General features: G+C 52.3%; 2 protein-coding genes across 5 annotated transcripts in view; both read left to right on the top strand.

Moving 5' to 3' along the window:
- The window catches only part of LOC116518378 (ubiquitin carboxyl-terminal hydrolase 48-like), a 15,802-nt gene extending 8,565 nt beyond the window's left edge, over window positions 1-7,237 (top strand). The window contains exons 5-13 of one of the 4 annotated variants that reach the window (XM_032231716.1): window positions 1,169-1,293; window positions 1,395-1,503; window positions 1,691-1,824; window positions 3,467-3,549; window positions 3,766-3,945; window positions 4,170-4,292; window positions 4,757-4,869; window positions 5,883-6,083; window positions 7,152-7,237. In XM_032231716.1, the coding sequence (XP_032087607.1) occupies window positions 1,169-1,293; window positions 1,395-1,503; window positions 1,691-1,824; window positions 3,467-3,549; window positions 3,766-3,945; window positions 4,170-4,292; window positions 4,757-4,869; window positions 5,883-6,080 (1,065 nt within the window). In that variant the 3' untranslated portion in view covers window positions 6,081-6,083; window positions 7,152-7,237. Of the gene's footprint in view, window positions 1-1,168; window positions 1,294-1,394; window positions 1,504-1,690; window positions 1,825-3,466; window positions 3,550-3,765; window positions 3,946-4,169; window positions 4,293-4,756; window positions 4,915-4,945; window positions 5,035-5,882; window positions 6,084-7,151 lie in introns of those variants that run through there. The other 3 variants (XM_032231715.1, XM_032231717.1, XM_032231718.1) reach the window with 3 other exon arrangements.
- LOC116518692 (ubiquitin carboxyl-terminal hydrolase 48-like) lies at window positions 6,373-24,704 on the top strand. The gene is given in 12 exon segments (XM_032232207.1): window positions 6,373-6,379; window positions 7,152-7,266; window positions 7,368-7,498; window positions 8,424-8,495; window positions 19,249-19,410; window positions 20,773-20,876; window positions 22,508-22,601; window positions 22,604-22,662; window positions 23,267-23,392; window positions 23,870-23,918; window positions 24,073-24,099; window positions 24,198-24,704. Coding segments are annotated over 12 exon segments (1,203 nt in total). The 3' UTR covers window positions 24,455-24,704.

Below are 24,704 nucleotides of genomic sequence, written 5' to 3'. Positions count from 1 at the left end.
CTGAAGCCTCCGGAGCGCGAAAAACTCTAGGTTCAGGAACAAACTTCCGGTTTGCCCATAGGGCCGGTTTTTCGTGCTCCGGAGGCTTCAAGTCTCCAGAGGACGAAAAATAGCCTCAAAAGAAGGCCTAAGGTCAGCTGGCCATCACAAGCATGCGCACTGGCCAGCTGACAGGGCAACGCCTTGTGTGCCCGGACAAATGGCTCTGCGTGCCACCTGTGACACGTGTGCCATAGATTCGCCATCACGGGATGGGATTAAAATGAGAGGTTTGGGCCTCTGGGTCGCCCCGATCTAAAAAAAGATGTGGAGACTCTAGAAAGAGTGCAGAGAAGAGCAACCGAGATGATTAGGGGACTGGAGGCTAAAACCAGAGGTGGCATTCAGCCGGTTCTGACCGGTTCTGATAAACAAGTAGCGGAAATTTTCAGTTGTTTGGAGAAACGGCAAATGCCACCACTGGTTGGCCACGCCCTCCCGCCATTCCCCGCCCCTTGTTTTTTAGCTCAGCTGATTCGTGCGGCAGGGCAGATTCCTGCGCCTCAGCTGAGCTAAACAACAGCTCAGCTCACCAGCGCTAAAACCAAGGGCGGTCTTTGAGTGCTGCGCTTGTGCGCAAAATGTGTGTTAGGCATGCATGCGCACAAACCACACACTCATAAAACCAGTAGGAATAGATTTGGAATCCCACCACTGGCTAAAACATATAAAGAACGGCGGCTGGAACTGGGGATGTCTAGTTTAATGAAAAGAAGGAATGGGGAGACACGATAGCAGTCTTCCAATATCTCAGGGGTTGCCCCAAAGAAGAGGGAGTCAAGCTATTCTCCAAGGCACCTCAGGGCAGGACAAAAAGCAAGGGTGGAAACTAACCAAGGAGAGAAGCAACTTAGGACCAAGGAGAAATTTCCCAACAGTGAGAACAATTAACCAGTGGAACAAATTGCCTCCAGAAGCTGTGAATGCTCCAACACTGGAAGTTTTTAAGAATATGTTGGATATCCATTTGTCTGAAGTGGTGTAGGGTTTCATGCCTAAGCAGAGGGTTGGACTAGAAGACCTTCAAGGTCCCGTCCAACTCTGTTATTCTATTCTATTCTATTCTATTCTGGGTAGCCCTGCCCTGTTTCCTTGAACTCACATCCTATCTGTTCCACTGTTCTTCTAGGACGCCCAGGAGTTTTCCAAGCTGTTCATGTCCCTCCTGGAGGACACCCTGTCTTCTCAAAAAAACCCGGACGTGCGCGACATCGTCCAGAAACAATTTTGCGGAGAATACGCCTACGTTACAGTGTAAGGCTTTTCTTCGTGCGGCTGCTTCTCGCTTACTTCTCCTGCTTCGGTCTTAAGGGGCTTTGGGCGCTCACGGCTGCCTCTTGCTTTGCTCTCTCCAGTTGCAACCAGTGTGGCCGAGAGTCCAAACTTATCTCCAAGTTTTACGAGCTTGAATTAAACATCCAGGGCCACAAGCAGCTGTCAGACTGCATCACGGAGTTCCTGAAGGTACCTGTCCGCCAGGGGGAAGAAGGGCCAAACACAGCAGCACTGGCTTTGGGAGCAGCCTCGGGACCCAGAGGGGGTCTTGCTTGCCCCCAAGCTTGGTTGGTGAGAGTTGATGACTTTGGGGTCCCACTGCCAGGCAGGTCGGGGTGCCTCTGCAACCAGCTTTGGTCTTTTCTTCCCCTGGCAGGAGGAGAAGCTGGAGGGGGACAATCGTTACTTCTGCGAGTCCTGCCAGAGCAAACAGAACGCCACCCGGAGGATACGCCTGCTCAGCCTCCCTTGCACCCTCAACCTCCAGCTCATGCGCTTCGTGTTCGATAGGTGAGCTGCCTCCTGCACTCGGCCTTCGCTTCGCAGCGGGATTCCATCCCCGTCTGAAAGTGGGCTGCTTGGTGAGGCTGGAATCAAACTGGCTGGGCATGAAGTATCTTCAGAACAAGACACACACACACACACACACGACAGCTCAGCTTACATTTGTCCTGCTTCTGTGTCCTGCTTTTCTTTGGGCAACTAAAAGCAATCTATTTAGAATTTAGAAGAGTTGGAAGGGACCTTGGCTGTCTTCTAGTCCAACTCCCTGCTCCTGTTACTATGAAGAGGGTGAGAGACAGAGGGAGAGAGAAGGAGGGAGGGAGGGAGGGAGAAAGGGAGAGAGAGACAGAAACAGAGACAGAGGAGAGGGGGGGAGAGAGAGAGAGAGAGAGATGGGGAGGGGGGAGAGAAAAAGTGAGGGAAGAGAAAGACACAGAGGAAGAGACAGAGAGAGAGAGGAGAGGAAGAGAGAGAGAGAGATCAGTTTAATGCCAATCCAGAAAAAAGAAACTCCTGGGATGTTATTTTTTCCAAGAGTATAAACTTAAATAAGTGGCACAGAAGAAGCAAAGCCGGCTCTGGGTTTCCCTGCACAAACTTGTGCATAGTTCATTCTCCCTTTTCCCACGAGGCCCCCCGGAGTCCATTAACATCCAACAAATCATTACTGTTTGTTTGTTATGAGAACCAGCCGCCCACTCTGGGGACATCTGCTCCGGGTGTCTTTTTTTGGGGGGGAAAGCACAAGAACCCACAGTGCTTGGCAGGCCATTCCCCCCACCTGTGCATTCCAATACACACAGACACACACACACACCCATTCTTTGTCAAGCTGCAAGCGAAGAGGAATAACGGTGAACGTTGACACGAAGGGCCCAAAGTGACCCACTTGCTTCTGAGGGGCACCGACACCAGGGAGTCTCCCAGTTCCCTATTCAGCCCCCTATACTCTTGATGTGGAAAAGGACACTGTGCTGTTGCTCTTGTGACCCGGCAGGGGCCAGCAGAGCTAACCGCAGATTCGGACAGTGAGGAGGTTGGGGAGGAAGATGGGTCAGTCCTGGAGTCTGGGGAAGGCTCTGATGAGGGCTCTCTGTCGGAGGCAGAGAGGGGGCCAGGGCTGTCTGACAGTTATCAGTTGCCTTCAGAGTCAGACATCAGTGGGGCAGAAGAACAGCTGGAACCTGTTCCCAGTGTGCACATGTGCAGAGATGCCAAAGGAAGGGAACAGCTAAAGAACGGGTCGACTTGGGAGGAAGGCCACAGGTGGACGGTGAATGGCCCCTCCCAGAGGAAATAAAAATGGAACGAAAGGGGAGTGGAGTTTGCAGGAGACCATTAGTTCACTTAATTGGTTCCTGATTCACCGAGACTCCTGGCTAAGTTTTGCAGCTATCGGCCTGTCAGCTCTCCAAGCCAGATAAGGTCTGTGACTGAAAATCCACCCTCGAAAAACCTTGCTGGATGTGAATGAATTCAAAGTCAATTCATAAAAGGGGTTTTCTTTTGCCAGGTCGAGGAGTTTGCTTCAGGCTCTTGGGAAGCCTGGGTCAGAACAGTTGCCGCTATTACTTTGTGTTGGTACTGCCAGGCGGAAAGGGGCGAACGAGAGCTTTCCTATGTTAACTAACTAACTTTCCCATTGTAGGCAAACAGGGCATAAGAAGAAGCTGAACGCTTACATCGAGTTCTCCGAACTGCTAGACCTGGGACCCTTCATGGAAGACAAAGGTAGGCAGAGCTGGGACGGGCACGTTTCCATCCGTTCGGGGTCCTGTTCCCTGTGTTGGAGGGGGCGGGGGTCAGGGCTTTTCTCCCACCTGGAAGCCTAGAATACTATGGGGAGGAGCATTGCTGCCCATGGCTGGCGGAAAAAGCAAGGATTGGGGTGGTGATGGGGAGCCTCGCTGTTCCCCAAGCTTTGAGCGCCACCTTCTGCTGTTTCAGCCAGCGTCTTCGTCTACGAGCTCAGCGCCATCCTCATCCACCGTGGGGTCAGCGCCTACTCGGGCCATTACATCGCCCACGTGAAGGACCCCCAAACCGGGGAGTGGTACCGATTTAACGACGAAGAGATCGAGAAGATGGAAAGCAAGAAACTGCAGCTGGGAGCGGAGGAGGACTTGGGTAAATGGAGTCACCTCTTCTTGGACCAAACTCGGGGGGCGGGGACACCGCTCAGCCTGTAGGTTGGCGCCAGGCCCCCTTCTCCAACTTGGCCTCGGCCGAGAGTGTCTCTGGTTCCGGGCGGCAGGGGGGGGAGAGAGAAGCGGAGCAGGAGAACAAAGGTCCACAGCACTTGCCTTCTTTGCCTTCTTCCTTCCCACCCACCCCTCTTTCCCCTCCTCTAGAACCTTCTAAATCTCAGTCTCGGAAGCCCAAGTGCGGGAAGGGGATTTACCGCTCCCGGAACGCCTATATGTTGGTGTATCGGTTGCAGTCGCGGGAGAAGTCCCTGGCTGTTGAACTCCCAGGTGAGGCTTCCCGCGTGTCCCCACTCTCGGCCCTTTCCTCCCAACCCGTCCATCAACGACATGTTCCCGTCCCAGACGCACACGAGGGTTAGAAACCGCCGCACTTTGCCTGGTTGAAAATTCAGAATTGTGATGTGCTTGGGGAGGGTGGGGGGATTGGAAGAAGCCTTCTTCTGCCAGCCTCTCCCTGAGGAAGGGCTTGGGGGAGGCTTCCTCCCTTAGTGCTGCCTTTGAGTAGCTGGGGTGGGATGGAGTGGAGGATCCCTGGGCCAGGGAGGAGGAGGCCTCTTCGATGTGTGTGTAGGTGTATAGAGGCTCCCCGGGCCAGGGAGGAGGAGGAAGAGGCCTCTTCGGTGTGTCTGTGTGTGTGTGTGTGTGTCTCCCTGGGCCAAGGAGGAGGTGGTCTTTGGGCGTGGCTGCTGCCTCCTGCTGCCATCCCTTTCCTCGGCTTCTCCCCGCCTTAGCTTTCCTGCAGGAGCTGGTGGATGAGGACAACAGCCGGTTTGAGGAGTGGTGCCACGAAATGGCCGAGATGCGGAAGCAGAGCGTGGCGCGGGGCAAGGTCAAGCACGAAGAGGTGAAGGAGCTCTACCAGAAGTTGCCTGCCAAAGCTGGTCTGTAAGACCTTCCAATTACGTGTCTCTTCCTTGTAGGGCGGCTCTGGGCCAAGGCAGAAGGGCAGGGGAGGGGTCTGCTCTGGCCTTCCCCCCGGGGTTGGAAAGCTTCCTACATACGACGCTAGGTACAGCCCCACCCCCCTCCATCTCCCAAGAGAGCCAATCCCAGCATGGCATACTCCCTGGGGTAGGGGGTGGGGGCGGGACGTCCATATTTACTGTCTCCAACCTTGGCAACTTTTAAGACTTTTGGACTTCAACTCCCAGAATTCCTCAGCCAGCAAAGCTTCTACTCTGGGAGTTGAAGTTGAGACTGAAAGTCGCCAGAGGAATTCTGGGAGTTGAAGTCCACAAGCCTTAAAAGTTACCAGAGGAATTCTGGGAGTTGAAGTCCACAAGCCTTAAAAGTTACCAGAGGAATTCTGGGAATTGAAGTCCACAAGCCTTAAAAGTTACCAGAGGAATTCTGGAGTTGAAGTCCACAAGCCTTAAAAGTTACCAGAGGAATTCTGGGAATTGAAGTCCACAAGCCTTAAAAGTTACCAGAGGAATTCTGGGAGTTGAAGTCCACAAGCCTTAAAAGTTGCCAAGGTTGGAGACCCCCTGCCTTTTGATATCTATTTAAAGGCCCCTCGCTTTGGCGGTCATCATCCGAGCTCGGCCAGCAGGGCATGGGAGATTGGCGCAGAGACTCTCCTGTTGCCGTGGGGAAGGAGGGCCAGGGGCCTTGGTCTTCTGACTTGCTGCCGCCTCCCCCCCCCCAATCCCCACAGGGCAGAGGGCAGGAACAGGACAGAAGCTGACCAGCTGTTGCATAGCCGGATGTGACGGGGGGGGGGGGTTGATTGGTGGTTTGAAGGGGAGTGGGGAAGATGCACGATCTTAAAACTGTGCGCTGTGGTTGGTGTTGGAGGCGGAGAAGGCGGAGGGAGCTGGAGGTGCTGACGCTCTGGCCCTCTGCGCCCACCCTCAGGCTGCCCCTACGACTTTGTCTCCCTGGAATGGCTGCAGCAGTGGCTGGACGAATCAACGCCCCCCAAAGCCATCGACAACACGGGTTGTTTGTGCTCTCACGGCAAGCTGCACCCAGATAAGATCTCCACCGTCAAGCGAGTCTCGGAGGACGTGGCCGACTACTTCTACAAGCGATACGGAGGAGGACCCAGGCTGACAGGTTTGTGTGTGGCGGGGGGAGCCCTTCCTGGACCAGGCCAGCTTCAACCCTGGCCCCCTCCTCTTCCTCCTCCTTTTCGGTCTGATCCCCTCTTGAAGGAAGGCAAGGAATACCAGGCAGATGGAGCTGCTTACGCGCTTGCAGGGAAGGGAAGGGAGCCTTCCCGCTCTGCAGGAGGTGCGATCTCTCACCGTTGCAAAGTTGGCATTGCACCTCTGCTGGTGCGTTGCCACATTTGTCAAGTTTCCTCCCTCTCCCCCTCGCACCTTCCCCAGCAATGTTTTCGGAGATGCGAGGTGCGACCCGAGGAATCCCCATTGGCAGAAAGTGGGTGCCCGCCTACGACAGCTCAGGGAAATCTCCCTTCACCTTCTTCCTCCCCGTGTGGGAGCTCTCGGCTGGGTCTCTTCTGTAGGGTGGGCAGTGGGATGGTAAAGGCTCCCACTTGCTGAATAGCCGAGGAGGGGGGGGGGGTGTCCCTGGATGATAGGATGGATGGGTGGCTGGATGGCTACCTCCTGCCTGCCTGCCTGCCTGGATGATTGGATAATTGGATAAATGATTGGGTGGGTGGGTGGGTTCCTGCCTACTGCCTGCCTGGATGATTGGATAATTGGATGAATGATAGGATAGATGGCTGGCTGGCTGGCTCGCTGGCTGGCTCCCTGCCTACCTGCCTGCCTGCCTGGATGATTGGATAATTGGATAAATGATTGGGTGGGTGGGTGGCTTCCTGCCTACCTGCTGCCTGCCAGGATGATTGGATAATTGGATGAATGATAGGATGGATAGGTGGCTGGCTGGCTGTCTACCTGCCTACCTGCCTGCCTGCCTGGATGATTGGATAATTGGATGAATGATTGGATGGATGGGTGGGTGGGTGGCTGCCTGCCTACCCGCTGCCTGCCTGCCTGGATGATTGGATAATTGGATGGATGGATGGATGGTTCCCTGCCTACCTGCTGCCTGCCTGCCTGGATGATTGGATGATTGGATGAATGATTGGATAGATGGGTGGGTGGCTTCCTGCCTGGATGCCTTTCATCCTCTTTCCTCTTCCTCCCTCAGTGAAAGCCCTCTGCAAGGACTGCGTGGTGGAGAGATGCCGGGTGCTGCGGCTGAAAAGTCGGCTAAGCGAGGACTACAAAGCCGTCTGCAACCTCCTCAAAGCAGCCGTCAAGGGGTGAGCAGCTCCCGCCGCGAAGAGAGGGAATTCGGGAGTTGGGCGGGCAAGAGGTGGAGGTCCCCAATTCTGCCGCTCTCTCCCCACCTCTCGCCCCGCAGGAGCGATGGGTTTTGGGTAGGAAAGTCCTCCCTACGGAGCTGGCGCCAGCTGGCCCTGGAGCAGCTGGACGACTCGGACGAGGACACCGAACCAAGCAATGGCAAGATGAACGGTGACGCCAAGGAGAGAGGTAGCTCCCTCCCTACCCCAGTCACCCCCAATCTCCCTTAGCCAAGGCAGGCCTGGCCTCTGCATACGGCCCCCAAGGTTGGGTCTCCCTGGGCCAGCACCTGTTTTCAGCCTCAAATGTTGTCAGGATGACTTGAGGGATTCAGCCTTAACCCTGATCATCCTGGTTTGAGCTGGGGACAAACCTAAAGCAAACTCTGCTTCCCTGGTTAAAGACTCTATGGAAGCCCTGCTGGTGACAAAGCCCCTGGGCCTGCAGACTGGCCGTTATCCTCTGCTTTCAAGGGAAGGGAGAGTCTGAGGGAGGGAGGAGGCAAGGAAGGAAATGAGAGGGGGAGGAAGGAAGGGGAGGGTAGCAAAGGAAGGGGGAGGACAAAAGGGACGAGGAAGGAAGGAAGGAAAAAGGGAAGGAAGGAAAGGGGAGGACAAGGGGAGGAAGGAAGGGGAAGGGCAAGAAAGAAGGGGAGGAAGGAAGCAAAGGGGAGGATAGAAGGGGAGGAAGGACAAGAAAGAAGGGAAGGAGAGGAAGGAAAGGGAGGACAAAAGGGAAGGGGAAGGACAAAAAGGAAAGAGAGGACAATAGAAGGGAAGGGGAGGAAGGAAGGAAGGAAGGGGAGAGGACAAGAAAGGAAGGAAAAAGGACAAAGAAGGGAAGGGGAGGGAAGGAAGGAAGGAGGAGGACAAAGAAGGGGAGGAGAAGGACGGAAGGGGGAGAAGAAGCCAAAGGAAGATGTAAAAGGGAGAAAAGGAAGGAAGGCTCCAGGGCAAATGCTCCACAGAGAGTTGAGAGTGCAGCCAGCCTGCCTCTGTTTCGTGGAGGGAGGGCCACCCAGCCCCATCTTGTCCGTCCCCCCCCCGCCAGGTGTGAGAGGGTCTCTTGACTGTTCCCCCACCCCACCCTTCTCCTTGCTTTTTCTCCTCCACAGAGGAGCCCAGTGCAGAGAAAGGAGGAGAAGAAGAGGAGCTGAAGTTCAACGAGGACATTGTCTGCCCCCACGGTGAGCGGGGGGGGGGGGGCAACGATGGGACCCTCACTTGGTTCTAGCAGCCGTAAGGCATTACCTCCCCCCCTCCCTCCCTCCCTCGGGAGCCGTTCCTGCAACTGGCTTTCCCAGGAGAATTGCTTGTTCCACTGTTCCTCCCAAGCCTGGCCAGGCACGTGTGGTGGGAATCCAGCCGTTGACCTTTTTCAAAATCCAGGAAGTGCCAAGATCGCTTGGTCCTCCTGGTCAGGCTGACACCGGCGTCTCAAGGACACTCACTCACCTTGACTGGAGATACATTTGCAGCTGTGTGGTGTTGGGGAGAGACACACCTCCCACCAGGCCCTCCTAATTCCACTCTCAGCCGAACTGGAGAGCAGGTGGAGGTGGCCCCAGCGGGGATCATACCCCAAAGCGTTTCTTCTTTCCCTCTACCTCCCTCCCTCCTTCCGTTTTTGTATTTACTTATTTTCTTCTTCACTCTGATGGATTTTTGGGGTGAGATTCAAGCAAACTCAAGGTTCCATACTTACACCAAAATAGATTCCCTCTTCCACATTTTATTTTCATTGTAATAGTTCAACATATGTCATCTTCTTTTATTGAGTTGTGATCTGCCCAGTATTTTTCGGAGTATAAGATGCACTAAGATTTTGAAGAGGCAAATTTAAAAAAAAAAGTTTTTGCACTATGCAGAAACTCCCCCAAAACAGCCCTTTTTTTGCAAAAATGGACCCATTTTTTTGTCAAAAAGGGCATGCATAGCCTTTAGGAGGCTTGTAGAGTGCTCTGGGGGGGGGCAAAAACGAGCGAAAACGGCCCATTTTTTTGCTCATTTCTGCCCACCCCACCCCCAGGAGCACTCTACAAGCCTCCTAAAGGCTATGCACAGCCATTTTGGTGAAGGGGGTGGGGTTTCGGGAGGCCAAAATGCTGCATTCAGGTATAAGATGCACCCAGATTTTCACCCTCTTTTGAGGGAAAAGGTGCGTCTTATACCTCCGAAAATATGGTACTTATTTTCTTCTTCACTCTGATGGATTTTCGGGTTGGGATCCAAGTGCGCTCAAGGTTCCATACTTACACAAAAATAGATTCCCCTCCTCCACATTTTATTGTCGTCGTAATAGTTCAAATATGTCATGTTCTTTTATTGGGTTGTGATCCGCCCAGTTACTTGTTCCTATATGTTTGTGGAGGAAAACTGCCTATTGCTCGTCCGGGTTCCTTTGCCTCCCCCCCCCACCCAAAAGAAAAACTGGCCCCTAGGATGGTGGACCTAGGGCACCCTCTGAAACAAGCAGGGTTAGTGCATCACCGGAGGGAGTAAGAGCAGGGCGTATCGTTTGGGTATTTGCTCTGCTCTTTAGAGGCTAATTTAAAAATAAAGATTTTGGAAGAACAAGTGAGGTCCTGAAGCAGGAGGGAAGGAAAGAAAGGGGAGGCAAAAAGAAGGAAAGGGAGGAAGGACAGGGAGAGCCCTTATAGATAGAGCTTCCATTGGCTTAAGTCATGGTTGTCCCAAAGTTTTTTTTAATAGTTTTTTTTTTAGTTTATCAATTTCATATATACATTCACAATTATATGATCTCATAACTGTTATTAATAATAGGTATTGTATACAATTTTTCCCTACAGTTGACAATATACTGAAGATTGCTTTTTTAACATCCCATAGATCCATCTTATCTTACAATGGTCCTACTTCTTCTTCCCTCCCTCCCTCTTTCCTTCCTCGTTTCTACGCTCCTACTCCCCTTCCTTCCCTCCCTCCTTCTCCTTCCCTCCTTCCTTCCTTCCCTCCTTTCTTTTCTCTTTCTCTCCTTCCTTTCCCCCTTCCTTTCCTCCTTCCTTCCCCCCTTCCTTCTCTCCTACATTCCCTCCTTCCTTCCCTCCTTTCTTCTCCTTCTCTCCTTCCTTCCCTCCTTCCTTCCCTCCTTTTCTCTCCTTCTCTCCTTCCTTCCCTCCCTCCTTCCTACCCCCCTTTCTTCTCTTCTCTTCTTCCTTCCTTCCTCCTTTCCTTCCTTCCCTCCTTCCCTCCCTCCCCTTTACCCTTCCCCTCTTCTTCCCATTCCTCCCCTCTTTCCTACTCTTACATTCCCTCCCATTCTTCCTCTGCCTTTCCCTTTCTCCTATTCCTCTCCTTTCTCCTCTCCTTCCTATCTTTCCTTCTACTCCTCCCTCCATCCACTCTATCCATTGTTGTGTTTACATATTCTCCTCTTCCGGGGATGACCTGGTTCTCTTCTTTTTTTCCTTATTTGAAAGTTATATAAAAAAAGGCAAGATTTACAAAATACAAGATACAAAATAGATAAAGCTTTTACATATTTTCATCTCCCATAGCTCGTTTTTTTTTTTTTTCAGGAAGCAAACTGGACTTTCTTGTTCAATTTCTTTTGAAGACATTTCACTTCTCATCCAAGAAGCTTCTTTAGCTCTGACAGGATGCTGGGGAACAGAAGGATTGATCCTCCTTGCAGACAGCTGGTCATTTGCATCCTTTTAGAGGGTCGTTGAGGCCTCTTGGAGGTTTGCCTGTGTCCTCAGGGTCACCTGAGTGGTGCAAATGGTTCCTGTAATTTTTTCCCCTCTGGAAATCCCTTCTTACTCCACCATTCCAAGGGTCTTCATCTCAAATTGTGTAGCTAAAAAGTCTAGAGATTCTCAAGTCCTCCAGGTCACAGTTGTCCCAAAGGTGCTTTTTTCCCCCCCACGTCTCATCTGCTTCTTAATTTCAATTCTGCCAGAGCTGAAGAAGCTTCTTGGATGAGGAGGGAAACGTCTTCCAAAGGGGGGGGGGGACACAACCAAGAAACTCCAGTTGCCTCCTGAAAAAACAAACAAAAGAAGAAGCACCTTTGGGCTTCCCTTGGCCTGGGGTTGAGCTGGTTGTCATGTGCCCCGGAGGCCATTTGGGGCCTCGGGAGGAGTTTGCATCATGCCAGGACACGACGCAGGCACAGGGGTGCGCACCTCTGGCCGCCTCTGCCAGCGTATCGTGTCCTCGGGGAGCTTAGGTAGGTGTTTCTCTGGATCTAATCCCTCTTTTCTGCTGCTGCAGAGCAGGAACCAGCCGAGCGGCAGAAGCAAAGCAAATCCCCCCCCCCCCCATCGGCTTAATTGCCGGCTGCCTCCTTTGTAATTGGCCTGTAACCTTAGCGACAGCTCTGCAAGGAGTTGGATGGCAACGGGACTCCTCCAGATGTTCCCTTTGCAGCGAGCGGAGGCCTTTTGGTGTGCACGCTCTGCTCTGAAGGAGCGACCAGGAGGGGGGCTCACAATTTAGGAGGAGGGAAGGAGCTAGCCCGTGTGTGTGTGTGTGTGTGTGCGTGCGTGCGTGCGTGTGTGTATGTGTGTGAACAGCTCTTGGTCCCCCTACTACCTGTTAAAGTTTGGGAGTGGGTCCCTTTTGCTGGGAAGGAGGGGCTCTTTGGAGGAGCCAACTGCTGCAGGAGGGGAGGGGGACAGGACAGCGGTGCAACATTCAGGCGGCATTTCCGTCTCGTTTCCCCCCTCCCCCATGGCAAAGCTGGCAACGGGCATCTGAATGATGGCATCCAAAAAGGAATGCTTGATGGTAGTGCCGAAGTTGTTGGGCACCACCTTTTCCTCCCCGTGGCAAAACCACTCCCATTTTGTGGTCCGTTCCAATGTCCTCCATGAGGACAGAGAAGGAAAGGGTCTTGAGCCGCGGTGGCGCAGTGGTTAGAGTGCAGTACTGCAGACTACTTCTGCTGACTGGCAGTTCAAATCCAGTGACGTGCGGTGAGGTTTATGGCTGGTGAGGCACTGACGTCATCACAATTTTTTATTAAAATGCCTTTGTAATACAGGGTTTTTAATAAAAGGATCCATGCCGTTTTGTCCCGTCCTTGCGCGTTTCAAAGGGATGGTGGGCAAGAGCGTATCGCCGAGGACCATATGCGGTGACCACCAGTGGCCAACAACAAAACAAAAAAGATTTGTGTTGGGGGGAGCAAGGAGCCGAGGAGTTCCTTGTTGTGTTTTCCACAAGGGACGACAGTCCCTCCGAGGGGGGAGGAGAGAGAGAGAGAGAGATGATGATGATGACAATTAAGTATCAAAAACCTTTTGAGTTTGACAATCTAATATATTATCCAAAATTATAAATAATCTTATTTTCAGATGCAATTTTTTGCCATCTGTTATTTACTTTTTAAAAAATCAGACTTGCTTCCAATTTGTGCCTTCTGGCAAACTACAGTTTTCTTGGCAAGAGATCTAGCTTGCCATTGCTTTCCTCACAGGTTTGAGAAAGTTTCTTTTTTCTTTCTTTTTTTTCTTTCTTTCTTTTTTCTTTCTTTCTTCTTCTTTCTTTCCCCTGATTTGTTTCCCTCTCTTTTTCTCTCTCTCATTCTCTCCTTCAGCTCTCTTTCATTCTTCCTCCCTCTCCCCTTCTCTCTCTAATTTGTTTCCCTCTCTTTTCCCTCTCTCCTTCCAGCTCTCTTTAATTTCTCTCTCTCTTTCTTTCTCCCCTTTTCCCTTTCATCTCTTTCTTGCGCGTGCAAGCAAAATACCCCAGGATCACGGTGATGGGGACATCAACTCCTTGCTGCGCTGCGGAGAAGAGCCACGCTGTGCAGGAGACTCCTCAATGCTAGGCTCGGTCAGTGCGAGCCATTCCCTTCCTTCCTGAGTCAACATGAAGGGCACCGCGGCTTGCGCTGACCTGAGCCTAGCGCTGAGGAGTTTCCTGCACAGCGTGGCTCTTCTCCGCAGCGCAGCGGAAGGAGTTGATGTCCCCGCCACCGTGATCCTGGGGTATTTTGCTTGCACGTGCAAGAAAGAGATGAAAGAGAAAAGGGGAGAAAGAGAGAGAGATAGAGAGAAATGAAAGAGAACTGGAAGGAGAGAATGGGAGAGGGGGAAAAGAGAGGGAAACAAATTAGAGAAGAAAGGGAGAGGGAGAGAGAAATGAAAGAAAGCTGAAGGGAGGGAATGAGAGAGAGAGACAAGAGAGGGAAACAAATCAGCGCTAAAAGCCACCCCCGTCCTCCCTCCCTTCCTCTCACAACCTTCCCCCAAAAGCTTTTTCCCAAATAATATCAGCAGCCATTTCATCTCCGCCAAAGTAGATACCTACACACACGTGTGCGCGCCACACACACACATGCACACCGAACAATAAATAAAATAAATGGCAGAAATGGAGAAAGAAGTGAACCCTCCAGAAAATAAAAGAAGCAGGACGCTGGCTCATCCTGTAAAAAGGGAAATCAATGAAGAGATGGAGGTACATCTCTGCGCTCCCCCTTTATTGTCACTGTATTGCAAGCAAGGGAAGAGGGGTAGCTGCGATGTGGTTGAGTCACAGGAAGAATGAGCGCCCTCTACTATGAGGCAGGAGAACTGCATGCCTCACCTACCTCGGGCTTTTTAGGCTTTTAAGCCGCTTAACTCTGCTCGAGCGATCATAAAATGCCTAAAAAGTCAGACAGATGAGGCACGCAGTTCTCCTGCCTCATAGTAGAGGGCGCTTTTAGAGGTTTTTAAACAGGCAAGTCATTCACGGTGAGGCAGCCCTTTTACATTTTTTTTTTTCATTTCATTCATTTATTGAATTCTAGGCCACCCAATCCCGAAGGACTCCGGGCGGCTTACAGAAATGAAAAATATTAAAAAAAGATTAAAACAATAAGACACAACAAAATTAAGAAGAAGCAACATGCACCCAATCAAAGGGGGGCTGGACCTCAATCAAGAGGTCAACAGCCCCAGGCCTGCCGGAAAAGCCGAATGGGAGAGAGGGAAAAGAGAGGGAAACAAATTAGAGAGAGAAGGGGGAGAGAGAGAGAGAAATAAAAGAAATGAAAGAGAGCTGAAGGGAGAGAAAAGAGAGGGAAACAAATCAGGTTTAATAGCTTTACGGAAAGCCATGAGAGTTGGTAGGGCCCGGATCTCTGGGGGTAGCTCATTCCATATGGCCGGAGCGGCAACAGAGAAGGCCCTACTCCGAGGCGTCGCCAGCCGCATTGTCCTGCTGAAGGCACCCAGAGAAGGCCCATCCTGTGCAATCTTATTGGTCTTAGGGGGTATGCGGCAGAAGATGGTCTCACAGGTATCGGGTCCTAGGCCATGTAGGGCTTTAAAGGTAATAACCAGCACCTTGAATTGTTTAATTTCATTCATGATCATCATTTCATGATGAGAGCGGTGAGGCTGTGCCTCACTTGCCTCACCTGACTGCACGTCACTGTTCAAATCTCACCAGGCTGAAGGTTGACTCAGCCTTCCATCCTTCCGAGGTCGGTAACTGCTTAAATAGGACTGTAAAGCACCATGAAGCAGTATATATGTTTATGGCTACAAGAGCCATGATGGCACAGTGGTTGCTATGCAGTATTGCAGGCTAATTTTGCCGACTGCCAGCAGTTTGATCCTGACTGGCTCAAGGTTGACTCAACCTTCCCTCCTTCTGAGGTGGGTAAAATGTGGAGCCAGATTGCTGGGGGCAATGAGGCTGACTCTGTAAAGCCCTTAGAGAGGGCTGGAAAGCATGTGAAGTGGTATATAAGTCCTAAGTGCTATTCTGGGACAGATCTGTGTGGGCGCACTTCCCTGGCAGGGAAGCTCCTACTCTGGGGTCCTTGCGCTGTTGGCAGGCAAGCCAAAGGGCTACCGGAGTCGCTGGGGGGGGTTCAGGATCTGCCCCTCAGCCATCCAGACAGCATCTCTTCCGCTTCCGTCCGCAGGCAACCTTTGCATCTTGGAGAACGAGAGGCGCGTGGTCTGCAGGACGCTGGGGAGAAGCTTCAGCGCTACTTCCGGAACGCCCCAGAGTCCCCAGCAGCAGAGGACTCCTGCTCCCAGTGCAAGGTGCGGGGGGTGGGGTGGGGGCTTTGGAGGGGGGGAGCATGGAGGAAGTCGCGTGAGCAGTCAGGAGGCCTCTGCATTGCACCCAAGATGGAGACTGGCTGTGGAGTCAGGACTGAAGCCTCACTCCAGGAAGGCATTTGGGGGAGGGTGGGTGTCTTCCTTGAGGCCTAGAGGGTGTCAGTTTCCTTCCAGCCTTTGGACTCAGCAAGATTGCAACTTCAGTGTTGTGGCCTGCCAGCAGAGCTGGCAGCAGATTCAGACAGTGAGGAGGTTGGAGAGGAACATGGGCCAGTCCTGGAGTCTGGGGGAGGCTCTGATGAGGGCTCTGTGTCGGAGGCAGAGATGGAGCCAGAGGCCTCTGACAGTTATCAGCTGCCTTCAGAGTCAAACATCAGTGAGGCGGAAGAACAGCTGGAGCCTCTTCCCAGTGTGTGCATGCGCAGAATTGCCAGGCGAAGGGAACAGCTAAAGAACAAGGGTCGCCTTGGGAGTAAGGCCCAGGGGATGATGAATGGCCCCTCCCAGAGGGAATAAAAGAGGAGCAACAGGGGAGTGGGAGTTTGCAGGAGACAATTAGTTCACTTCATTGGCTTGTGACTCCGAGACTCCTTGCCAAGTTCTGCAGATATCGTCCTGGCAGCTCTCCAAGCCAGATAAGGTCTGTGACCGTAAATCCTCCCTCAAAAGACTTTGCTGGATGTGAAAGAGTAAAATTCACATTCAATTAATAAAAGGGGTTTTGTCGGGACCAGGAGTTTGCTTCAGGCTTTTGGGAAGCCTCGGTCAGAACATTCAGCGCCTTCCGCTGTTGTTGCTTTGCCCGGTGGAGTAGGCCACTCCTGGAAGGCTCAACCCCCACCTCCTAAAAACAGGCAGACCCTCACTCCTTCCAGGAAGGGGCCCCCGTGACCAGCGCTTGCCTTTCTACAGATTCTGGAGCGGGAAGGGGAGGAGAACGAAGCCCTGCACAAGATGATGGCCAGTGAGCAGAAAGCCAGCCTGCCCACCTCTTCCAGGACAAGACCGGCCCTGTCTCAGCAGGCTGAGGTGTGGGGGAGACTGGGGATATGGGGGGAAGCGACTCAAGGCTCTGGCCAAGATGTTTCGCTGGAGAGGGAGGGCTGCCCATTTAAGTGAGGAACCAGCCCCGTAAATCAGCAGCTGCAATAAAAGATTCAGCTGTGCTTTGCAAGCAACAGTATTTGCCCAATTGTGTGTGTCTACACACAGGTGCCGTGCAGCCTAGAGGTCCTGTGTGGTCCTTTGGGAACAGGAGGGTGAGGCAGGATCTCCCGGAGTCCTCCTGGCTTTTCTTCCCCCCCCCCCCCCACTTCTCCCAAAAGGCTTAAGTTCCCCTGCAGCCTGGCTGAGTGCCCGGCCTCCCTTTGGGACCCTCTGGGCCCTTAATGATGAAATCTCTCTTCCCCAGGAGGTGGGGGAGCTCTACGTGGTCTCCAGGTTCTTTGTGGAGGAATGGCGGAAGTTTGTGAGGTGAGCTGCCTTCCTCCTCCTCTCCTCCTCCTCACAAACCCCTCTCCCTTCTATGATGTTCCCCAGTTGGGTCAGGAAATGTCCTGGAGAAAGCAAGCAAGCTGAGAGAGCACCAAGGACCCCACAGTTCTCCTCTTCTTCCTCCTCCTCCTCTCCATAAACCCCACCCCTTCTAGCACTGATGACGTTCCTTGGTTGGATCACAAAACATCTGCAAGAAAACCACCCAGCTCAGAGGGCAGCAAGGACCACACAGTTCTCTCCTCCTCCTCTTCTCCTCTCCATAAACCCCACCCCCTTCTAGCACTGACGTTCCCTAGTTGGGTTATGAAACCTCTGCAAGAAAATCACCCAGGACCCCACAGTTCTCTCCTCTTCCTCCTCCTCTTCCTCCTCCTCCTCCTCCTCCTCCTCTCCATGAACCTCACACCCTCCTAGCACTGATGTTGTCTCCTAGGTGGGTCATGAAATGTCTGCAAGAAAATCACCCAGGACCCCACAGTTCTCTCCTCTTCCTCCTCTCTTCTTCCTCTTCCCTCCTCCTCCTCCTCTCCATAAACCCCACTCCCTTCTAGCCTGATGACGTTCCCTAGCTGGGTCATGAAATCTCTGGAGAAAGCAACCAAGCTCAGAGAGCACCAAGGACCTACAGTCATTGTCGCCCTCCCCCTCTTCCCTTCCATGTAGGGCAGCTCTCCTGGGAACGGCTCCTCCATCCCTTCCACATCCTTGGTTCGCTCGTGTGCCCACGCCTTTCTCCCTCCCACCCCTCCGTTCCTTTGGACTCCCACGCACGGGTCTTCCCCCGTCCCCATTTCTGCTAGCCAAAGGGAGTCTGCAACGCGCCGCCCTCCCCTTTTCTTGCCTTCCACCAGGAGGCCCACCCGATGCAGTCCTGTCTCTTCCGTCGGAAACCGGGAATTGCTGTGCCCCCACGGGGGCTGATGTTCACCGTTGCGTCCATGACCAAGGATGACTCTAAACTGTGAGTGTCTTCCTTCCGGCGCCTTTCCCCCCCCCCCCTGGAAAGCTGGAGAGAAGAGCCAAGCGGCTCAGGGCACCGGGGGTGTGTGTGTCTGCAGCTCCAGCAGGGTAACACACACATACACACACCAGACGGCCTTTGCACAAGCATTTGCCTTCCCTTCCCCCCTCCCCCGTACTCTTCCCTGGTGACCAGCTTCCCTGAGGGTCTGGAGGTGCGAGGGGGGCCGCGTGGCTGGCCTTTGAGAGAAGACAGCCGGTTCTGCTTCTTGGCACAGTATAGCTCTGATATGGCCCGACGAATGGGAAAAGATCGGAAAGCTTTTCGTGGTTGGATCACGCCATCCGAGTGATCAGGAGGGAAGCCCCCCAGGAAGCGCAGAGCGCCTGCTCTACATGACCGAACCTGGTGAGCGAGCGAGCGAGCAGAAACGGGGGTGGGCAAGAGGAAGTGACACATTGGCATCACGCGCGCTGCTCCCTTCAGCTGTGGGCACTTCTTGGCAGGCGTCAAGTTCGGGTATATCCCACTTCTGAGCGGCCTGGCGGGTAGCTGGGTGCTGTGGCAGCCTCTCTGCCAGGACCCTCAACACACCAGGGGAAGAAATGTTGGTTGTGGGCCTCATCCTTCCTTTTCCTTGATTTGCCAAGGGCTGCTGCATGTCGCCTTTAATTCTTCTACACCCATCGTAGCTGTGACTCCTCCTCTCTCTCTCTCCTCTCTGGTCTGGCATGTTGAGTTTTAATTCCAAGGGCCTTAACTCCAAGGGATTTGTGTTGTGGACCGCCAGCAGAGATTCAGACAGTGAGGAGGTTGGAGAGGAAGATGGGCTAATCCTGGAGTCTGGGAAGGCTCTGATGAGGGCTCTGTGTCGGAGGCAGAGAGTGGACCAGGCCGTCTGACAGTTATCAGCTGCTTTCAGAGTCAGACATCAGTGAGGCAGACGAACAGCTGGAGTCTGTTCCCAGTGTGCACATGCACAGAGTTGCCAGAGGAAGGGAAAGCTAAAGAACAAGGGTCGACTTGGGAGGAAGGCCACAGGTGGACGATGAATGGCCCCTCCCAGAGGAAATAAAAGAGGAGCGAAAGGGGAGTGGAGTTTGCAGGAGACAATTAGTTCACTTAATGGGTTCATAACTCTCCAAGACTCCCTGCTAAATTTTGCAGATATCGGCCTGGCAGCTCTCCAAGCCAGATAAGGTCTATAACTGTAAATCCTCCCTTGAAGACTTTGCTGGATGTGAATGAGCAGAATTCACAGAAAATTTTTAAAAGGGTTTTGTCGGGACCAGGAGTTAGTTTCATGCTCTTGGGAAGCCTCGGTCCGAACAAATTGTGACTCTCTGCCCCACTGCAACAGTCCGTTTCGCTGGCTGAGATCTTGCAGAGCGCATGGCGGTCTCTGCAGAGACGGGACCCATTTTCCTCCTTGTTCTCTTCCCCCACCCCCAGAGCTGTGCCTGGACTGCCGAGAAGGACTGTTGTACCAGCAGCAGAGAGACCTGCGTGAATACACCCAGGCTACCATCTACGTGCGGAAAGTGGTGGATGATAAAAATCGGTTTTACACCCTACCCCCTCCTCTCCAGCCAGAAAAATCTGGGGATTCAAAGGGTGGGTGAGCTTGAAGAGTTGGTGACGGGCCCGGATACTCTGCTTTTGGGGTTCAAAAACACCCCCCCCCCCCCGCCTCTGGACCGGAGTCTCAGCAGAACACTCTGTGTCTGTTTCTGCTCCATTAGGCGGCCGATGAACGGAGGGCCCAAAATAGAGCTAATTCTGCTCTTTAGGGCTTTTGTAAACTGGGGTGATTCATTAAAGGTCGGGTTGCTTCTTTGATGTCACGATCAGTCCCGGCCCTTCAGCAATTCTGTTAAAAGCAAGTGGGGCGGGGGGAACCCCTCCATTTGTGAGATGCCCCTCCCAGTGGCAGCCCCAGGCCTTGGCTTTGTCCACGGTGGCTGCCTTGCCCCTCTCCCCACACCCCCATTCAAAGCCAGCCAGGGCAGTCAAGCAAGGCTGATTTAAACCAAGAGTTTGAGTTCAAAGCCGGGGGGGGGGGCTTGGGCCCTTTCTGGCTGTTTTCCACAGTGCACTTTCTAAAAAACCTTGACCTCTCGTGTTTGCATGGCCCTGGATCCCAAAGGTGCTTTTTTTCCCCCCAAAAGCCACTGGACTTTCTTGGTTTTTCTTTGAAGAGGTTTCGCTTCTCATCCAAGAAGCTTCTTCGGATCTGAAGAAGCAGTTTCTTGGGTGAGAAGCAACAACCATGACCTGACTGAGCATCTGCAGACAGCCTGTTGGGTGCATCCTTATTTTTGGGGTCTGGGCCCCTAGCTTTGAGTATCTCCCAGGGGTTTGCTATTAGTGAGTTCCCACTCGGTGTGAACGTTCAATTCCAAAGAAGAATAGTAGAGAATAGAACAGAATACAGAATAGAATAGAATACAGAATAGAATATATAATAAAATAAATAAAAATAGAATAGAAGAGATGGAATAGAGAATAGAATAGAATAGAGAATAGAATAGAATAGAATAGAATGTAGAATAGAATACAGAATAGAATAGAATATGAAGGAATAGAATAGAAGAATAGAATACAGAATAGAATAGAATATAGAATAGAATAATGAAGGAAACAATAATGAAGAAATAGAATAGATTAGAATAATGAAGGAATGGAAAAGAATAGAACAGAATAGAATAGCGAAGGAAGAAGAGAATAATGGCGGGATAGGATAACTTTGTCCCTTTTAAATGTACACTAATCTGCATACATTAAAGTGAAATTTCGTTGCATACAGCTCTCAAAAGGTCGCCACCTCCAATATACCCTGCATAATTTAACAGAATAAATAATATAGATAAATACAGAATTATGGACATTACCCACCTATATTATTAGAGGAGGCTAAGAGCACTTCCTGTCTCTCATCTCCATCCCTTAATGGTATCCTCCCACCCACCCACCCAGGTCATGAAGGAACTGCTCCGGAGCTGAATGTCAGCAGTTCGGAGGCCGAAGAAGAGCGGGAGGAAGCCAGGGCAGAAGGGGAACACGATCCGGACTTCAACCAGGTAAATTCTGGTCTTGGGGGGGGGAGGGGGGGATTGAAGCGGTTCTCCGGTGGCTCCGAATTCTCATCCGGAGTTTCCCCCTTGACCTCGGACTGCTGGGCGAGTGGGAAGACTACGAACAATGGGCGAGGGAGGCGGCATGACGATTTTTAGAGGCATTCGTGTTTAGAGGCATTCGGCCAAACAGAGAGGGGGGTATTTGTCACTGGAAAACGGGGCAGGGTGTCCTCTATGATCCAGATCCCGATTGCCCCGGGCAGCAGCTCATGTCAGGTGCCAAGCAATGCATCCATCACAAATTGAACTTGGAGGCATTCCGTTTTCTCAAAGTACAAATTTAATTTAGATACACCATATTGGCACTAAACTGGTTGAAAAGCTGGTACTAAAGTTCGCGGGCTTTTCACCGCAAGATACCTTTCAGTTTTCTCAAGTTTCTAAAATAACAGTCACATTGTCCAACCAAGATGGGAGCTGGTTGCTTGGCGACATCTCCTCCTCCTCCTCTGGTGAGACAAGAGATTAGAATGTGGTTGACTCATCAGTTTAGGAATTGAGGTTTTGACTGATGGCTCCATCCTCCTTCAGCTCCAACTGTCAAACTGAACATGTCAGAATTCCCAAGGATGCAAAAAATCCCACACCCCAAGCTCTCTTGCTGAGGGGTCAACTTGAGGGTTCCCTGGAGGCATCTACAGCTAGTCCTCGGCTTACAACTGTTTGCTGAGTGACCTTTCACAGTTACAACGGCACTCGAAAAAGTGACTTTTCCACACTTACGACCGTTTCAGCATCTCGTGATTTTTGGATGCTGGACAACCGACTCACGTTTATGATGGTTGCGGGGTCCCAGAGACACGCAATCACTCTTTTGCAACTTCCAAGCATAGGCAACAGGGGAAACTGGATTTGCTTAGCGACCGTGTCGCAGATTTAACAACCAGAGCGATCCGCTTAGCAAACGTGGCAAGAAAGGGTATAAAAATGGGCCTCCTATGACAAACTTTCTCCCTTAGCGACAGAAACCTAGCTGAGATGGCTAAAATATCTGCATATTTTAAGGATCATTTAAACGAGAGATATAAAACTGGAGTGGAAAAGGTGGATTGATTATACTCAAAATAAATACGGGACTAAGAAATTTCAGATAGCTTATGACTAAAGAAACCAGGAATGATATAAATTGTTTAGAGCTAGCCTAGCAAGGAGGAGTTAAAGCTGAAGTGAAAGATGTTATTAATTTTTTTCTTTTTAATCTTATTTTAGAATGTTTTTGTTAAAGATTTATACCCTGTATTGGTTCTGGGAAGTCCGGGAGGGGAGGGTGGGGGGGGAGGGGGAGGGTGGGGGGGAGGGTGGGGGGAGGAAGTAAATATTTGTAAAGTTTGTTTTTTAAATTTTCATAAAAAAAAAAAAAAAATGTTGGGCTCCATTGTTCATCGTAAGTTAAGGACTACCTGTATTGAATCGGTGCAGGAGATTTTGGAGTCACCCAAAGGGGAGAAGGTTGCTCTAGGTCAGGGGGTCTCGGGATCCCCGGCCCGGCCTTAATCAAAGCGAGAACCCATCAGGTTGGGGAAGAGGTGGATGGGACTCAGTTTCCCCCCTTCTGGAATCTTCTCGCATCCCAGGCGAACAGCAATGCCAAGCGGCAGAAAGTCTCGCACCCCAACTCCGTGGTCTGTCAGAAGCAGGGCATCCGGCGCAGCACCCGGCACAGGAGGATACGGGGGAAAAAGCCCTCCTCGTCTCCGCCAACCAGACGCTGAAGGACCTGAAGATCCAGGTGAGGCCACACTCTTCCTGCCCATGCGCAGTGGGCCCCCGTTTCTCAGCACAGAAGGAGCATTGCAGTTGCTCGTGTCAAAGCCGTTCTCCGTGGCCTTCGAGCCATTCAGGAAGCAGAGAATGCCAAGGGTGTGGGGTCGGAGTTCTGCAGAAGAAAGGTGTGTGGGGTGTGTCCCCAGGTGGGCAGGTCCTCCCTGCTGGGAAGCTCACCTGGCGTTCTAAGTAATGCACCCATAGAAAGCAAACTCCGAGGCAGGCCAATTCCTCAAGGAACAATTAATTGGATACATCCTATTGGCACAACTGGTGAAAACCAACCCCGAAATTTCCCGCGGCTTTCACCTAATTAAAAAGTAAATGCTTCCCCTTTTCCCCCAAGTCCCTGGTCACGCTGTCCAATCCAGCTGCTGGCCGGTTGCTTGGTTACTTTGCTCCTCCTCTGACCAGCCACCTGTGAGAACGTCCTTGGTTCCCACAGGAAAACTTCATTGTTTTGGCTAAAAAAACCCATCCAGCTATTTCCTCCCTCCTCGGTTGTGTGGCAACCCTGAAGCCTCCAAGATGGCCTCATTTCAGGGTGTCTCTCCGTGTCTTTGGCGCAGATCATGCACGCTTTCTCTGTGGCTCCCTTCGACCAGAACCTCTCAATTGACGGGACGGTGCTGTCCGACGATGTGGCCACGCTGGGCAGCCTGGGGGTCACTCCCGAGTCTGTGGTTCTGTTGAAGGTGAGCGAGTCACGGCCCTCGATGCAGCAGACCTGAGGTGGTTCTCCCAAATTTTGCCCATGGCTGCTGCTCTGCTTCAACCCAGAGGGCCAGACGGAGGTCCCATGGGGGTTGGTGTGTCCCTGTTCCTCTCATGAGGGCGTTGCAAAAGCCGGGGAGCGCTGGAGTGTGAGTGTGTATGCCACCTTCACACCAGGGGTGGGATTCTACTACCGATTCGGATCGGTTTGTGCGAACCAGTTCACTCTCACGAGCAAGTGGGCTCGCCCTGTGCTGTACCAACCTTTATCATCTCACCTGAGTCGCACGGAGTATTGCGCCTCAGCTGTTTTCCTTCCCAAGCTGTAATCCGGAATGTCAGCCTTCTCTAACCTATTTGTGCGCGTGCTCAGCGAACTGGTTTTTTAACCGGTACGATCCCACCCTGCATCTTAACCATCTTCAAACACCCGGTTTTCCCTCCTCCCCCCAAAACAGGCCGATGAGCCAATTGTGGATTATGCGGCGATAGATGACGTTATGCAAGGTAACCTCCCTCCTCCGGCATTCCTGGTTTCCCTCCCCAAGCACTGCGGGGTGGAGGGTGGAGGGGCAAAGGCCCTGAATTCTCCTCTACAGCAAAGTAGAGCGTGGTGGGCTCTGGAGGCTTCTTCCCTGACTACGTTTCTCTTCCTTTCCAGTCTGCATTCCGGAGGAAGGTTTTAAAGGTAGGCGGGCCACGCCCTCCCTGTCCGATCTCCATCTCCTCCTCAGACCCCACCACCTCCTTTGCTGAAACTCCCCCCCCCTTTCCTTGTTTTTCCAGGGACCGTCTCCTTGGACACTAACGTTTGTTCTTCGGCCAGCCGGCCACTCCTGAAATTGCCCGAATGGGAAAGGATTTTGGGCCCTCGGGGGGGAAAGCAACCGGCAGCCTCTCAGAGGGACAACCCCCCCCTTCAGTCCGGCCACCCCCACGGCCTCATCTTGGTGCAGATTTGGGAGAGAGGACTCCCGAGAGGGAGCCCCTACTTGATGTCCCCCTTGAAACAGATTCTTGAAACAGATTTTAAAAGCGGTTGAAGAAGCCAATGACGGATGGCCTCCTCAAGACGGGAGCGGGAAGCACGTCGGCCCCCAGAGCTCCTCAAGCAGACAGCGGCCAACCCTCTTTCTGGGGACCCCTTCCTGAGCACCACTTCTCCCTTTGGGGGCCACTGTTCCTGGACCGAGGCATTCTCCCCCAAATCGGGGCCTTCTCTCCAGGACAGCTTGTGATGTCTGACCAGAGAGGGGCCGATGCGCTCCCGAAGTTTGCAGCCGCTTCCCCCCC

The sequence above is a fragment of the Thamnophis elegans genome, chromosome 15 (assembly GCF_009769535.1).
Source record: "Thamnophis elegans isolate rThaEle1 chromosome 15, rThaEle1.pri, whole genome shotgun sequence".
NCBI classification, from domain to species: Eukaryota; Metazoa; Chordata; class Lepidosauria; order Squamata; family Colubridae; genus Thamnophis; species Thamnophis elegans.
The sequence above is the reverse complement of the archived record's forward strand: the minus strand, read 5'-3'. Positions and strand labels throughout refer to the sequence as shown.